The sequence below is a fragment of the Dermatophagoides pteronyssinus genome, unplaced genomic scaffold (assembly GCF_027571235.1).
Source record: "Dermatophagoides pteronyssinus isolate colony J.1.1.1.1 unplaced genomic scaffold, Derpt_VIB-CSIC_2022.12 sq0014, whole genome shotgun sequence".
Classification (NCBI taxonomy): domain Eukaryota; kingdom Metazoa; phylum Arthropoda; class Arachnida; order Sarcoptiformes; family Pyroglyphidae; genus Dermatophagoides; species Dermatophagoides pteronyssinus.
In genome coordinates this window covers 826309-842009 of record NW_027461538.1, presented here as the reverse complement: position 1 = coordinate 842009, position 15701 = coordinate 826309, and the positions used below count along the sequence as shown (strand labels likewise).

At 29.4% G+C, this 15701-nt stretch overlaps 3 protein-coding genes and 1 long non-coding RNA gene across 7 annotated transcripts; 3 read left to right on the top strand and 1 right to left on the bottom strand.

Moving 5' to 3' along the window:
- Nucleotides 1–234: 234 nt before the first annotated feature.
- LOC142645534 (uncharacterized) lies at nucleotides 235–2901 on the top strand. Of its 2 annotated transcripts, none has more exons than XR_012846653.1 (3): nucleotides 235–676; nucleotides 743–1645; nucleotides 2706–2901. It is a non-coding gene; the product is annotated as an uncharacterized LOC142645534 (long non-coding RNA). The 2 variants fall into 2 exon arrangements; XR_012846652.1 differs by lacking the exon at nucleotides 2706–2901 and adding an exon at nucleotides 1720–2322.
- A 3903-nt stretch (nucleotides 2902–6804) lies between these two features.
- Nucleotides 6805–9286, top strand: LOC113797124 (kanadaptin). The gene is made up of 3 exons (XM_027347456.2): nucleotides 6805–7267; nucleotides 7338–8891; nucleotides 8943–9286. The coding sequence occupies exons 1-2, from the start codon at nucleotides 6856–6858 to the stop codon at nucleotides 8837–8839; spliced, it is 1914 nt and encodes a 637-aa protein (XP_027203257.2). The 5' UTR covers nucleotides 6805–6855; the 3' UTR covers nucleotides 8840–8891; nucleotides 8943–9286.
- Nucleotides 9287–9423: 137 nt separating this feature from the next.
- On the top strand, nucleotides 9424–11749 carry LOC113797123 (acyl-CoA-binding domain-containing protein 5-like). Its single transcript, XM_027347455.2, has 3 exons — nucleotides 9424–10261; nucleotides 10350–10769; nucleotides 11074–11749. Exons 1-3 carry the CDS (start codon nucleotides 10201–10203, stop codon nucleotides 11562–11564), a joined length of 972 nt encoding a protein of 323 aa, XP_027203256.2. The 5' UTR covers nucleotides 9424–10200; the 3' UTR covers nucleotides 11565–11749.
- Nucleotides 11750–11844: 95 nt separating this feature from the next.
- Nucleotides 11845–15417, bottom strand: Pdk (pyruvate dehydrogenase kinase). Of its 3 annotated transcripts, none has more exons than XM_075821959.1 (5): nucleotides 13634–15417; nucleotides 13107–13567; nucleotides 12756–13034; nucleotides 12317–12695; nucleotides 11845–12233 (listed from the first exon to the last, which is right to left on the bottom strand). In XM_075821959.1, the coding sequence occupies exons 1-5, from the start codon at nucleotides 13734–13736 to the stop codon at nucleotides 12193–12195; spliced, it is 1263 nt and encodes a 420-aa protein (XP_075678074.1). In that variant the 5' UTR covers nucleotides 13737–15417; the 3' UTR covers nucleotides 11845–12192. The 3 variants fall into 3 exon arrangements, with proteins under 3 accessions (XP_075678074.1, XP_075678072.1, XP_075678071.1); XM_075821957.1 differs by having other exon boundaries at nucleotides 11845–12695; nucleotides 13634–14840; nucleotides 14983–15414; XM_075821956.1 differs by having other exon boundaries at nucleotides 11845–12695; nucleotides 13634–15414.
- Between the last annotated feature and the right edge of the window lie 284 nt (nucleotides 15418–15701).

The following is a 15701-nucleotide window of genomic DNA, read 5'->3' as shown; positions in this document are numbered from 1 at the left end:
TCTTTTGTTTCTGTTTTCCATAATTTCCATCACCTTTATTTAATTGTTATCAGTCAAATTCAAACTTATTATCATTATTATTATCATGTGACATTTATCTTGTCATAATTATTTATCATCTTCACCTTTTTTTTCACTCGACACATTTTTAATTGAATTTTTTATTTATTTATTTTTTTTTGGTACGTTGTATATGAACAAGTGTGTGAGTGAGTGAGTGAGCATCCTGTTGACAATGTTCGTGTGAAAACATAAACAAAAACAAATCTCGGACAAAAAAGTCGGAAATTAATTTCGGTTAATAATTTGTTTCGAAAAAGTCGAGAATCGAATCCGATTGACAAATTGTATCAGTTTTTCTGTATTAATTAATTGATTCATGATAAATCATTTACCCACAAAAAACTCTTGGTTAAATTGTTGATCATGATGATGGTGTTTATGTCGAAATAGCCCGTTTTTTCCTTAGCATCTTTTTGGGGTTTAAATTTCATCAAAAAATGTCTGGCTACGATGATCATCATCATGATAATGATAATGACTGCCTGCAACTACGATAACCACACGATTTCAACGAAAAAGAAAATATGAATAGAAAATTGAGAAATCTCTGGGAATATATGCAACATCAGGCAAATCAGAACGAAAGAAAGAAAAGAAAAGAAACTGAATCTAGGTTTGTAAAATCATGATTTTCGGATTAAGATGATGTTGATAATGTAATGTTTTGTTTGTTTTCCAGATTTATCTATCTTCCAGACTTTTTCCACGCCACAACCATATACACACACATCTTATCCTTGAAAATGACAGATTAACCTTGAACAAACACAAAAATGAATAGAGATCAACCAGAAATGGATTGAAACCAAGAAATTCAAGCACATCAAACAGTTCGATCAATCGATCGATTGATTGATTGATTGCCTCTTTGCAAGATTTAATCCAGAAAAGAAATCAAATCGAAAAGAAAGAAACCGGGTCGAATCAAAAATCCTGGTTGATTGATTTGATTTTGATTTTTTTTTGTTCCGAATTTAACCAATTAACCAATAAGTTATGTCGATTTGATTTGATCGTGCTTGATCTATCAACATTTAGTGAACCGAATCATCATCATCATCGAATTAATCGGTTAAAGTGATGATTACCGTCGATGACGACGACGACGATGATAATAATGATCATCGAGTGTGGACAACAACCCTAGACCAGATAATACTGTGTAACGTTTTTTTTTTCGAATGAAGAAATAATCATCATCGATGGTGGTCGTCATAATCGATTGTTTATCATCATCATCGATTTAATCGATTTTTTTTTTGACCAAAAATCCTGATTCCATTCGGACACTTTTTTTCATCTTCATCACCACTATCATTATGGCTTGAAGTAACCGAAAATTCGGGTCAAAATCATCAAATCAGTACAGTATAGTACAGAATCAACTCTCAAAGTTTCTCACCACTTATCATCGATAAACTTTTTTTTTCTGTTTGTTTGTTTGTTCAATATTGATTCATAAATATCGTTCATTAATCAAATTTTTTTTCAATCGACCATCACCATTATCATTCTTCATCATCAATCGATTAAAAATACCAACCAGGTCGAAATAGACACATCAACAACATCCAAACACAAAGTAAGTGTATTTAAATAAACAATTTTCTTTTTGAATATTTGATTTTCGTTTCGATTTTGGTCATTTTTACTTAGAGAAACTCCTGGGAAAATGAATCCATCTGGTAAACATAAAGGATTTTTTTCGTTTCGTTTAGATTTTGTTTATTTTAGAGCTTTTTGTTGATTGTTTGATGATGAAAAATGATGTTTGTTTGTTTGACAGATCAAATTCAATCGAATCAAAATGGATTGATTGAATCCTGGTGGCTATAATGGTCATTTTTCTGGTTTTGAGGTCAATATTTTTTCGGTTTTTTTGATGGATCAATGGATCGATGGATTTCAGCTAATCCATCGATGAATAATGTTCGATCGATCAATCGATTGTTATCGATTATTATCGATGACAGCCCAAATAATGATGATCAATAATCAATCACTAACACACAGGTTAAACCGATAATGATTAACCAAGCAAAAAACTCCAGCTGGTTATTTTGGTTTTTAACCCGAAAAAAAAGTTGTCATTTTGTGATTCTTTTGTTGTTGTTGTTGTTGTTGAGAAAATCCATCCATTCAACAACAACAAAAATTGATTATTTTTCTGAAAATCTATTTTTTGATCCATTAACATCATCATAATCGAATTTTAGCTGATTTGATTTTTCCATCCGATCCATCCATCATCATCAGTGATTGATTGAATCAATGATGCTAAACATCCATTTTTTTTTGTATCTAATCTTGATTAAAAACATTATCGATAACTTAATCCTTTTTAGATAATGAACAGATAAGGATTTTAGAAAAAACCAAGCTTATAGCTTGTTTAGCTTCTGTTTATTGAAATCCATCATTCATCAAGTCTATTATATGAACAACAACAAACATGCAGATATTGTATCCATTTTACACACTAACCTCCATTCATAAATGATCTGAATGTATTGAAAATCTAAATAAAGAAAAAACTTGATTATCATCATCATCAGGGGATACCCTATTAGATTATTATTACTTTTTTTCATAGTTGGTTAATCAAGCTAAAGAAATTAATAATTTTTTTTCCATTGATCTAGGTTGGTTGGTTGTTTGTATCAGATTTTGCTGTTGGTTTATCCTAACCACATTTGAATTGAGGACAAGTGTGTACAGTACAGGCAAGGATGGGAAATTCTTTTTTGATCTTCGTTGTTGATGATGTATGTATGTATGTCCCGGTAAAACAAAAGAAATTAAAGAAGCTAGCCTTTTTTTACTTTGCTTTGATTCAAACTTTCTTGAATTGAATATTTTTCCATTAACCATTCATTCATTCAAAAAATCGGGCCGGATCAACCAACCATCCGTTTGTTTGTTCGTTCATTTGATCATAATCATAATGATAATCATCATCATCAATGGAAAAACAAGAAGAAAATACAACAACAGTAGCCCAAGAAATGATGGGAGCGAAAATCTGCATTTTCCATTTTTCCATTCATTTTTTCATTGTTCTCTTCTTTTGATTGATCCCATTAATGAATTTATGTTTTTTTGGTTTTGCAAAATCTCTTTACATTCAAAATCTTAATATTTTTTGTTTTCAGGTTTAGAGGGCACATATCGCCATCATTCATTATGTGCTGGGTTTTTGTTTCGTTTGGTCTTTTTTTTTCGTTGATTACCACCTCATTATCATAGATGATGATGATAAACGAAAAACAATAACCAAAATCTGTTAATGAAGATGGATAATTGTTTTGATTTTTTTTTCGTGATTAATGAATTCCCTTTGCGCCCAGGTTGATCTTCATTAAATCTGGTTCAAACCTTTTGTTGTTATACGAAATCAAGAAGCAAAAAAAAAAAGTCAATCAAGATGAACATTGCTCTAAATTGATCAAATGTTTTGGTCGGTTGGTTGATTGGTTAAATCATTTCTGATTGAATGATTATTTGAGGTAAAATGTTTTTGAAAAAAATCGTGATTTGACAAAAAAAAAATTTTAAATGTCAACAAAAAAAAAACAGTAGCAATTAATTTGAATTTAAAATTTAAAATCATTTAAATTTAATTATAATTACTTTAAAAATGAAGGTCAGGAATTTTCTTGAGAATTGTTTTACTTGTTACTTATTTACTGAATGCCTGTTTTGCATGGCTTTTCTATTTTGTTTCTTTTTTGTTGATTTCCAATGAAAAACATGATTATAATGAATGATAATTATCGATTTTATCGATCTACTTAACTCTTTATCTCATCGATCGATCGATCGAAAATCTCCGAAAAAAAGATACATTGATAATTCTGCAAACATGGCGCCCGAATTTTGTTGTTGTTGTTGTTGAAGAAAAACATCCGTTTATTTAATCCATAACTGAAATGAACACTTATCATCATCATTTGATTGATGAAATTTGATATTTTCGAAACGAACTTGATATTTCACATTCATTTCAATCAATTCAGTAGCTGATAAAACAAAAATCAATGCTAATAGCCGAATCGTGATGTCTTTATTTCATTTCATTTCATATCATTTCAGATCAGATCATATCGTCGACTATTTTAACAACAACAACAATGATAATGAAGACTTATATCACAGTTGATCACACACAAATCTTGATTGTCCGGAAATTCCATTTTACCATGTCCATTTTTTCATTTTGTCATTTTTTTTCTATTCGAAAGTTTCACTTTGCGACTTGACTTGAATTGGCGATTTAACCTGACCGAAAATAGGCATTCAAAAGAGAGAGAAAGGAGAAAGTTGATCAGAACATGAAAATTATGAATTTTTTTTTAAAAAAAAACTTCGAGGAAATGGAAACAAAATTGAATGGATGACATTTTTTGTTTGTCTGTTCGAAGATCTAAATTCATCGTTTTTGGTCATATTTGGTATTTTATGTTAAAAAATAATAATAATTATAGTCATCATCAAAGGAAAAAACTTTTGAAGCAAAACGATTTTTCTGTGTGTTTGTTTTTATGGACAAAAACAACAAAACAAAATCGAATCCAATGTTTTTTTTTCGCAATTTTGGTCTATTTTGTTTAACAAATATGGATTGTTTTTGTTGTTGTTGTTTTCCTGTAGCATTTTCTTTCCACAATGGAAAAAGCGAAACACGTGAAAAACGGTGAAACACGCACACCCAAATTGCTGCATTTTTTTCAAAAATGTAGCAAAGCCCACCCAAAAACGCCCAATAATCAATATGATGATCATCATCATTAAAAGGAAACATATTTTTTTTCAATTTTGAGGAGTGGCTGTTTTTTGGGCGTCGTCTGCATCATTATCATCATCATCATCGACATCATCATCAACAACAAATTTACCTGTGCTTTTTGATTTACCTGTGTTTTTTACAAATGTGATTAAAACACAGTCTTTATCATCAAACGTTTGGTAATTTGATCAATAATAATAATAATAATGATTTCTAAAATACGATTAGGCAAAGTTTTTTTGAAAGGTTTTTTTGACTTTTTGAATGTTGTTCCGCATCCAATCGGATTGATTTCGTCAATTTCGTTGTAATTTGATTGAAATCGAAATGAATTTTTTTTATTCATTTTTGAATATTTGTTGTTGTCAATCACCGACGACCACAAATCAGAAATGAAAATCTTTCATTTAGCCAAATCGCATTGTCTATTGTTTTTTCATCGAGATACTTTCCTTTCGATCTATTTTGTTGTTTTGGCCGAAAATGTTGTTGTTGTTGTTATTGACCACACAACATTTGTCCCCGGTGTTGATAATCGTCTCAAATCGATCGATATTATTGAACTGATGATGATAACGATTGAACTTTTTTGTATGTAACATGAATAATGTCATTTTGTACACAAAGACAATAGACACCAGCGATAATGATGATGATTTCATTTCAGGTCGAAAATCAATCGATCGATCGATTGGCCTCAAAATTTTTTCAAATTTCAATCGATTGAAATTCGATTTGGAAATTTTGAAAATGAATAATCCTGTTGTGTTTGAAATCACAGGTTTTTGCTATTAATGGAATCGAAATCAATCGATGAACAGCAAGGCTGTTTGGTGAATTTTTTGGTTTGCCAAAATGAAAATCTATTGCTTCTAATCTCGATATCATCAACATCAGATTGAACCAGTTTTTGCATCGCTTTTTTCCGTTTTTCATGTCAAAATCAAAAATGATGATGAAATAAACGTGAAAATCTAAACACGATGCACATCATTATTAACATCATTTAAAAATCGGGCTAGATTTTCGATCGATCGATCGATTATAATCGATTTTAACCACCGAAAACAAAATCATCGATCGTTTTGATCATCATCTTAATCGAATAAATGATTTAAACTGGCGATAATCTTGAGTGTATCATTAATTATCGCCATCATCCCATCACCATCATTATTCGGATTTCAGGTTTTTTTTCTTCTTCAATCCTTTGATTAACCCAAAAGGGAAAATCATTTATTCGCTGATTGATCGACGCCGGTTTTCAATTCAATTTTGTTTTTCCCTATTGTTTCAATCAAATTTCATGCTTTTCAAAATTTCAATAATTTTTTTTCTTTCTCTGGAAAAAAACAAAAAAACGGCACCGACAATGATAATTGGATTTTTTTTCACTTTTCAAAAATGAAAAAAAAACGAAATTTTTTATTATCCAGGTACCTGCAGGTATGATATGATAATTAATGTTCAATTCGACAATAATCTCCACAAAAAGACAGCCAGACAGGTAAAAATCCTGTTGTCGACAAGCAAAATTGTCAAACGAAAATCTGAAGAAAAAAAAAACTTTACCGACCGTTAACGATAATGGACACTTTGGATCGTGTTTTGTTCGGTGTATTTGAATTTTTATGGAAATTTGAAACCGAAAATCATACCAGACAAAACTTTTTTTTCTTTTTTCTTCGGTGACATGAATGTGATTTGCTACAAAACATTTTGCCATCATCGTCATCATCATCATCACTGCCGGTTGTTTTCATCCATTCACAGTGAAAAAAATCAACGAACCAATTTTGGTCATTTTGTTTTATCGTCAGCCATGCGAAACGACGTTCACATATTGTTCTCGTTTTTTCGTCATGTCCAATTTTTTTTTGATGAAATTTTCCTTTTTTTTTGAATTCAAAATTCAAAATATTCAAAGAATGTCGAATGCAAAATCCTAGATGGCACCGTTAGTGTCGTTTTGAATCATTTTAGTAAACTTGATTAACTTGCATCGTATGAATGATAATTTGAGCGAATTTTCGATTCGATTGCATAAGAATTTCAATTTTTTTTGCGCAAAAAACATCATGGAAAATGATAATGACAATGATGATAATGGGGGTTCGGAAATTCCGAACGAATCTTCGAAAGATCCGGAATCATCGAATGATCATTTGTCCACCACCACCATTATCAATAAAACAATATTACCCGAACCATTGACAAAACTTTTACCACCAAAAAATATTTATTTTATTGAACAAATGAAAAATGGTTTATCAATAGCAAATATTTTGATTAATGAAAAAAATCGTCTGATTTTTGGTCGTGCACGTGATTGTGATATACCAATGGATCATCCATCAATTTCACGTTATCATGCCGCTTTATTATGGGCACCAAAAAATGATGATGATTATAAAAATGGTTAGTTTTTTCGATGATTGATTTTTGACATTTATTTGACGTTTTCTTTTCTTTTTTCTCATTTTAAAAGGTACAAATACCGAATCTTTTTGGTATCTGATTGATTGTGGATCAACACATGGAACAATTTGTAATAAAAAATCAATTGATCCAGGGAAAATGATAAAAATAATTCCGAATAATAATGTATTTCGTTTTGGTGCTTCGACACGTTTGTTTACATTAGGTTCTTCACATGAAGATTCGAATGATGATGATTCGGATGATTCAAATGAAGAATTGAACAATCAACAAGTTACCAAACGAACCAAAGAAGAACAAGATACTGATGATGCTTGTACATGGGGAATATCATTAACCGATTGTACTGGAGATGATGATGAAGAAATTGGTGATAGTTTAGCGCTGAAATCCATAATAATGGCCATGAAAGATGGTCAATCATCATCATCAACAACATCAAAATTACAATCAACAAATGAAAATGTTTATTCTGATAATCCATATAAATGTCTTCAACAATGGTTTGAAAATGAAGGTTATGATTTTGATTATAAAGTAGATTCATTACATAATAAATTTAAATGTACATTCGATCTGCCTATTGATGGTCAATGGATACCTGTTGATGGACAATTAATGACTAGGAAAAAAGAATCAATTCAAGATGCTTGTTTACGTTGTTGTCGATTACTTGATCAGGCAAATTTATTATTTGCTTGGCAACGAAAAGATTCGGCTCGTGAAAAAGCAAGAAAAGAATTCTACAATAATGATGATGATGATGATCTTCTGGATGAAACAATTAAACCGGCAACAAAAAAACTTCGAAAAGATTCTGAAGGAAAAATTGAAACTTATGATTCATTGAATTTAAAATGGAAAGAAATCAATCAAGAATTATGTCAACTAAAAGTTCGTTTAGCTCATATCGGTTTAGAGCCTGGTGTTACACCAGAAATTTCACAAGATTTAATCGGTGATTCATTAGATATTTATATGAATTCATTGAATCAAAAGAAATATGGTTTAAGTATGAATGAAAAAATTGAAAAATCCAATCTAAAGATTAAAATCAAACAATTGGAAACGGAACAATCGAAAATTGAAAAATTAATTCAATTAGCTCGACCAGCTGAAATTGTAATGAAAAATTTAACAACATCAACTGAACCGACGAAAGAATCAAAAAATGATGAAAATGCGATACAAATGGAAAAGAAATTGATCAACAAAGAAGAAGAATCGAATGAAAAATTTATTGAATCCTCGAAGAATTCAGTGGCAGATGATAACAGTGATGGTAAAAGTGAAATTTCTCAATCTTCGAATTCAGAGAACAAGAAAAAAAATTATAAAGAATTTCGTAAAATTCGTCAACAATCAACAATTGAAGCAATTGAACGTGAAAAACGTTTAGAAAAACAACGTCAACAACAACAACAAAAGCAGCAACAACTACAACAACAATCAATCGAAACGGATGATGATTTTGTTGATTTGGTTCGATTGGATCAACAACAACAGACCGGTGATGGCCGTACCCATCTTAATGAAAAATTTGGTTATTGAACAACGGACCCTATATACCGACGACAAAATTTCCTTATTTTGATTTTATCAGGTAAGAAAAAGTTACTTATAATTATTTTTAATTTAGTTTTTTTTTCACCAGATTTCTGTTCCAGGAAAAAGAAGGGGAAAAAACGAACAATTTTAAATTTGATTTTCTACAAATCACTAAATCGATTAACATTGCTTATTGTCATCATTGGTTAGTTGCTTGAATCAATTCGTCGTTCGTCAAACAGCCGAATCCAGTTTGTATCTCTTTCTCTCTCTCTATCGCTGTTTTCTCTCTCATCTCTCTCTCTCTCTATTTCTGGATTCGAATCCAAAACGGTATATATGATTCAATGTTTACATTGAATTCGGTTGTATTATCAATGTGTGTGTGTGTTTACAAAGTTTTCATGCTCATTTTTTTTCAAAAAATAAACACAACAAATTTTGTTTGGATTTTCCAATGGCCATTGATGATAAAATGAATAACCTTTCAATGATTAAAAGTATTTTGATTAATCTCAAAATCAAATCAATCATCGATTCAATTGTTCATCATCATTCGATCACACAGGATTCGCTGCAGGTGTAAAAAGAAATCTCCAGCCGTTTAAAAAGATCAAAGTCACCATCATCAAAACATCAAACAATTTTGCTAAGATTTCCTTCAATTGTGTTTGGTGTTGTTCAACTTTGAATTCAAACAAGACAACAATTTATTATCTCTTTTTCTGTGTGTTTGTTTCTATAGATTTTCAATATTGAACAAAAAAATTTATGTATGTCGAATTTTTTCGTTTTGTTTTGTTTGAAAAAAGTTGTTTCTCTCCTTTTTTTTCGCTTTTACCACTTTGTCATCATCATCGAAATCTTAAAATTTTTTTCTTTTGAACAATGTCGTTGTCAGTCAGTTTTCCTTAAACATATTTTTTTTTCGTTTGAAATTAATAATTAGTCATTCATTTTTTTTTCTGGAGCGAAATATATACTGTAGATAATTGTTAGTTCGAAAAAAACAAAAAAAGTTTTTCCATTTGCAATAAGTCACACATGCAAAATTTGAATTTAGGTAATGTTTGTTCGTGTGAACATACCATCCTTTGTTATTGAATAAATTTTTTTTCGTGTAATTTACGTCCACAATTTTCTACGTAACATCTATTTACGTCCATCATCATCATTATAATTGATTTTTTTTTCTGGAATCTCAATTTACTTTTCAACATCATCATCATTATCGATGCAATAAAAATACCAGTTTTTTTTTGTTCAACCTTCAATTTATTTAAATATAAAATCAATCAATTTTCAATCATCATTATCGATTATTTGTCGATAGTTTTAAATCAGCGATCATCATCATCATCATCATGTCGATTGAACAACAATTTGATGCTGCTGTTAAAGTTATACAATCATTACCTAAAGATGGTAAGATTGCCCAAAAAATTTCAAATTAATTTTTTGATTAAAATTCACCAAAATTTCCTCTTGTTTTCCATTAAATTTTGATTAACAGGATTTTTTCAACCATCCAATGAAATGAGATTAAGATTTTATGCATTTTTTAAACAAGCAACCGAAGGACCAAATCAAACAAAAAGACCTGCATTTTATGATATTATTAATCGTTATAAATGGGATGCATGGACAAAATGTGGTCAAATGTCCAGACAAGAAGCAATGCAATTATATGTTGATGAATTGAAAAAAGTTATCGAAACAATATCAATGACACATGAAGTATCTGAATTTTTAGATTTGCTTGGTCCTTTTTATGAATTTTTACCCGAAGAAATGACCAATGATGCTAATAATAGCAAAAATGATACCAAAATGAATGGTTCTGCCGTAGCAGTCGCCGACGATAATAATCAAGTGTTAACAACAAAAATGAATGATGAAAATATTAATGGCCAAAATAATCAAATAGCTACGAGTAGGTTTTGATTTTTTTTATCTCCCATAATTTCAATCCTCCATTACATTCCATTGATCTTTGATGCATGATATTTTTGTTTGAAATACAATGAACCAAAAAAAAAACCTGAAGAACCAAATCACCTAGAAACTTTTTCACAACCAAAGATAATTTGATCTACTACCCAAAAAATATAGAATTTTTTACATTAAATTTTAATACAAACGAAATGATGATAATAAAATAAAAAAAGATGCTAATTTTGTTTCAATTTTTCTCTTTTCTTTTTCTCTTCGATGCGTTTTGTTGCGATTGATTTTAGCCAATCATTTGACAACCATTTATGATAGTGATGGTGATGAATTTACCGATACAATCGATTCATTATCACCACGACATGAACAAAAGCCGAAAATATTTCCCAATACATTTGATAATGATGATGATTCAATGATGATCAATACTGATCAAACCTGTGACGAATCATCAACGATTATCAACAACAATAACAATCGTCGACCTAAATTAACAACAACAACGAATCAATCATCACTTGGTTTCAATGAACAATTAGCTGTTGCAATATTTCAATTACAAAATTCATTGGATCGTATAACGAATCGTGTTAGAAAATTAGAGCAACAGCAGGTCACCATTATTAAACAACAAGAAGATCAACAACAGTCATCATCTTCTTCCGGTAATAAATGGCCTTTAAGTGAATTACGTCCACAAACAGCAATATTCTTATTTACATGGCCAATGGCAGCATTTTTTATATTAAATTATTTGCAACGTTTGCGTAAAAAATGATGGATTCAAATCAAATCAATCAATCAACCACTCACAAAACACTCAATCAGTCAATCACTCAATCAAATCAAAATGAAAGATTCATTTGTTTTCTGTATCAAAGTCGTCGTCAAAAACGTTTTTATATTTATTAAACAAAAATGATAATAAAAATCAATAATTTTGTTTTGTTTTGTTTTGATTCATTCAAATATTATTGTTACTGTTATTGTTGTAATGTTCAATGATAATCTATTTAAAACGATTATTATTATTTTATCAATAAAACAAAAAGGAGGAAGAAAATTTGAAAATTATTTTTTAAAAATTTGTTTGTTTTTTTGATCAATTCAAATCATTCAATTTGATTATTGCCTATCGATTATGATGATGATTATTATAAATTTAATGATGTCTACATTGAATTAATAATGATAATGATGAGTATTCGTACAATTTATGTTATGTTTTTTGTTTATATTTATGAAAAAAATGTATGTTTATTTCTCGTTGTTTCTAGTTATTATTATTATAAAAGCATTCGAAATTTTTCTTATAAATCTAATAAAATTCTTACTTGATCACCTCCTCTATCACAGGAATATTTTTCATTCAAAATATAATAACAATAATAACAAAATTCTTGGTTTTACTTGTGTTGTTTATGTTTGCGGTGTTTGGTGTGTTTGCCTAAAAAAATTTTGGATGAAATTTTAAATTAGTTGAAATTTAATTCGAAACACTCATACGATTATTCCATATATTATTTTTACCATTATTATTACCACCATTATTATTATTAGAATTATTGTTACTATTACTACTACCGCCGGAACTCCAATCATGTGTTCCTTGTATCGAAGTATAATGTTTACTACTTGTTTTATTAAATACTGGCAATAATTCATTTGCTTCACTTGATAAAACTTTTAGATAAACAATTGCATCAGTACCATAACCTTCTAATGATGATATAACTAAATCACCTTGTAAATAACGTGCATATAATCTTGATATTGGTAAACCATAACCATAACCAGCTAATGGTGCTGAATTCATACCCGATGCTGATGGTTGTGGTGCTGTTGAATACATATATTGAAATAACATATCACGTAATGAACGTGGTATTCCACCACCTTTGTCACAGATCTGATATTTGGGGGGAGAAAAAAAATTGAAAATTTTGAAATTTTATCAATCAAATTTTACCTTAATAGTTAAATCTTCTTTGGCTTTAACAATAATTGTTTTGATTGGTGGTAGATCATCATCTTCATTATGTGATTCAACAACAGCACGCATTGCATTTTTATACAATTCAAATAGTATATGATAAAGATGTGATGGTGTATATACTATTGATACAGGACCATTTGGATCTTGTCCATTTATTGTTTCAATATCTATACCCGGTGATGTTAGATAATATTGATCACAAAGAAAACGTGCATTATCATATGCATCATAGGCAATTGCTTTTACATCGCACTATGTGGGAAAAAAATAATCAAATTGAAATTTCAAAAAAGAAAAACATTGAATATTATGACAACAACATACATGTGGATCAATACAACCAATATTACGTGGACTTTGATTATTGAGATCAGAACCAAACAATGCAGCATGTTGATTGATTAACATACGAATCGATATACGACTCATATAGAAACGATTTAGAAAATATTGTATACAATGTTCAACATGTTGATCAACCAATGTTGATTGTTTTAATTCCAATATTCCTTGTGCCATTGTTTCGACAACATTCGAATGACGATTACGTATTTTGATTAATGTATCACAAAATAATTCCCGTACTTCGGATGAATCTGGTGATGCACTTTCAAAATTAAGTATTTCATCAAAACTACGTTCATACCAGCTATTAACCAATTCAACTGATGGCATTTCCAATAAACGATTTGGTAATAAATGTAATTCTTTCATTATATTTGCTAAACGAACTGGTAATTCTTTACGTAAAAATAGGAATGATGTTTTTTCACATTTTTCTTGACCTTTGATTTGTAAATGAATGAAAAAATTAATGAAAATGACAAGGAAAAAACATTACATGATATTACCGAATTGAAGAAATTTTTCAATCGAAAGTGGTGATGGATTAAAACGTGAATAAAAATCCACCTGTTTAAGTACTTCACGATAAAGTATTCTTGTTATTCTCATTTTTGTTCCAGAAAGGGAGATTTTTATTTAAAATTTTATTTATTTTGGTTGGTTGTTGTCACAATCGAATCAAAATATGAACTAATTAATTTGATTGATTGATTGATTGATTGTTGTTTAGTATTTTGTTGTTGTTGTTGTTATTGATTGATTGATTATGATCGAACCATAACAATCAGATGATTTTGATCATTCGATAAATAAATAAAAAAAAATCAAAAGATAAAATCTTAAATTATCTCATATGATGTGATCATGTAATCATCAATTATTAGGAAGAAAAGAAAGAACCGAAAATGAAATTTTTCTTTCTTATTTGCTTGGCACGATCTGATTGAACTTTGGTGTTCTGGTGTTTATTTTCATTGATTTATATATCAACAACAACACAGAGTCAGAAAAACAAAACAATGTTGATGATGATGACAACTGAAAACGTACGTCCTTGTTATTTTAACGATGATGATGTATGATGTATTGTGGTGCAAATTTTTATCTTCTCTTTTCTCTCTTTTGCTGAATCTTTATAGAAATTTTCTTTCTGATCGAAATCTTTTTTCAAATATGATAAAAAGAGAAATTAACAAACAAACAAACAAACAGCAAACAAAAAAGTACATTAACAGGGGTTACTCCCGATTACGAAATACAATAAAATTGAATTAAAAAATTGAAAAATTTAATGTCGAATGTTTCGCTGGTGGTGGTTTTGTTTGAAAAACAATAATGTTTTGATCATTATCAAACAATCAAGAGAAAAAATATTTTTTCGAAATGTAGATGATGATTTCATATGACGAACAATGTTTGAAAACCAAAAACAAAACCGAAAATTATGACGGAATTAACTACGTCATTCCAACCATGGATTTTTTCTTTGTTGTTGAGATCCGATATCATTGAAGAAAAACACACCGCACACCGCACACACATACATTTGCTGTTATGATTGGCCAAAATAATATGATGAATTAGAGAATTGAACAAACAACAAAAAAAAGGGGACAATCCACGTTGAATATGTGCGCAAACACAAATTTTGAGTCAGTTCATGTGTTTCATAATCTTTCTCTCATGATTTTCTCTTTTTTTTTCCACTCGATCCTGGAACACAAGAAAAAAAATCACAAGACTTGAATAAATAATCGAATTTGAAGAGAAAAAAATCAATTTGATTTAGTAATTCTTGAGTTTTTTTTTGATCGATTCGAAGAAAAGAGAAAGTGCATTAAAAATAATCATTTACCACTGTATAATTTTTCTCCAGTGTATACACACACGGAATAGTCTCTTTTTATTTTGATGTCAAATCTTGAATGTTATCAATATATGTTGTTTTGGTTGGTTGTGCCTAAACGATGATTATTATCTTCATATCGTCATCATCGTTTGTATCATTGACACTGTTGCTGTTGCTGGTGTGGTGGGATAGCACCAATGATGATTATTTTGCCAAAAAAAAAAAATTTTTTTTTATGAATGTACTTTTTTTTCTGATTATGATTTCCATGGAAAAAAAACGACGAATGAAATGGAAAGGAGAGAGAGTTTCCACAAAAATTTTGTTTTTGTTGTTGATTTCGATGTTTATCGATGATTATGGGCATCGAAAGTTTTATTCGAATGATAAAATTAGCGAAGATATGATATTGACATAGGAGGATAGGAGGTTTTTTTTTTTGATAAAATGTTTTTATTTTCGGTTGTTCTGTTCCTACTCAACGATGTCAATTTAGGTCGATATATCGTATTTCAAACCAAAAAAAAAATCGTTCGATTCGAACGATTTGAATTTGTTCGAATCGAATGTTTTTTGAAATTTTTAAAATTGAAAAAATTTGATTATTTTCTTCCTCCCTTCGAAGAAGTTATATAATTTCAAATTGAATTGTTTAATCTTGATCTTTTCATTCATTCATTCATCATTTATTATCATTATCATCGGTCACATGATGAATAAATTAC

Bases quoted from the DNA above. Each gene is read 5' to 3' on its own strand.
- Pdk (XM_075821956.1), bottom strand. From the start codon at position 13,736: ATGAGAATAACAAGAATACTTTATCGTGAAGTACTTAAACAGGTGGAT. The intron at 13,568-13,633 runs GTAATATCATGT...TACAAATCAAAG, and splicing joins TGAAAAATTTCTTCAATTCG to GTCAAGAAAAATGTGAAAAA. The intron at 13,035-13,106 runs GTATGTTGTTGT...TTTCCCACATAG, and splicing joins TTGGTTGTATTGATCCACAT to TGCGATGTAAAAGCAATTGC.
- LOC113797123 (XM_027347455.2), top strand. From the start codon at position 10,201: ATGTCGATTGAACAACAATTTGATGCTGCTGTTAAAGTTATACAATCA. The intron at 10,262-10,349 runs GTAAGATTGCCC...TTTGATTAACAG, and splicing joins ACAATCATTACCTAAAGATG to GATTTTTTCAACCATCCAAT. The intron at 10,770-11,073 runs GTAGGTTTTGAT...GATTGATTTTAG, and splicing joins AAATAATCAAATAGCTACGA to CCAATCATTTGACAACCATT.
- LOC113797124 (XM_027347456.2), top strand. From the start codon at position 6,856: ATGAATGATAATTTGAGCGAATTTTCGATTCGATTGCATAAGAATTTC. The intron at 7,268-7,337 runs GTTAGTTTTTTC...TCATTTTAAAAG, and splicing joins TGATGATGATTATAAAAATG to GTACAAATACCGAATCTTTT.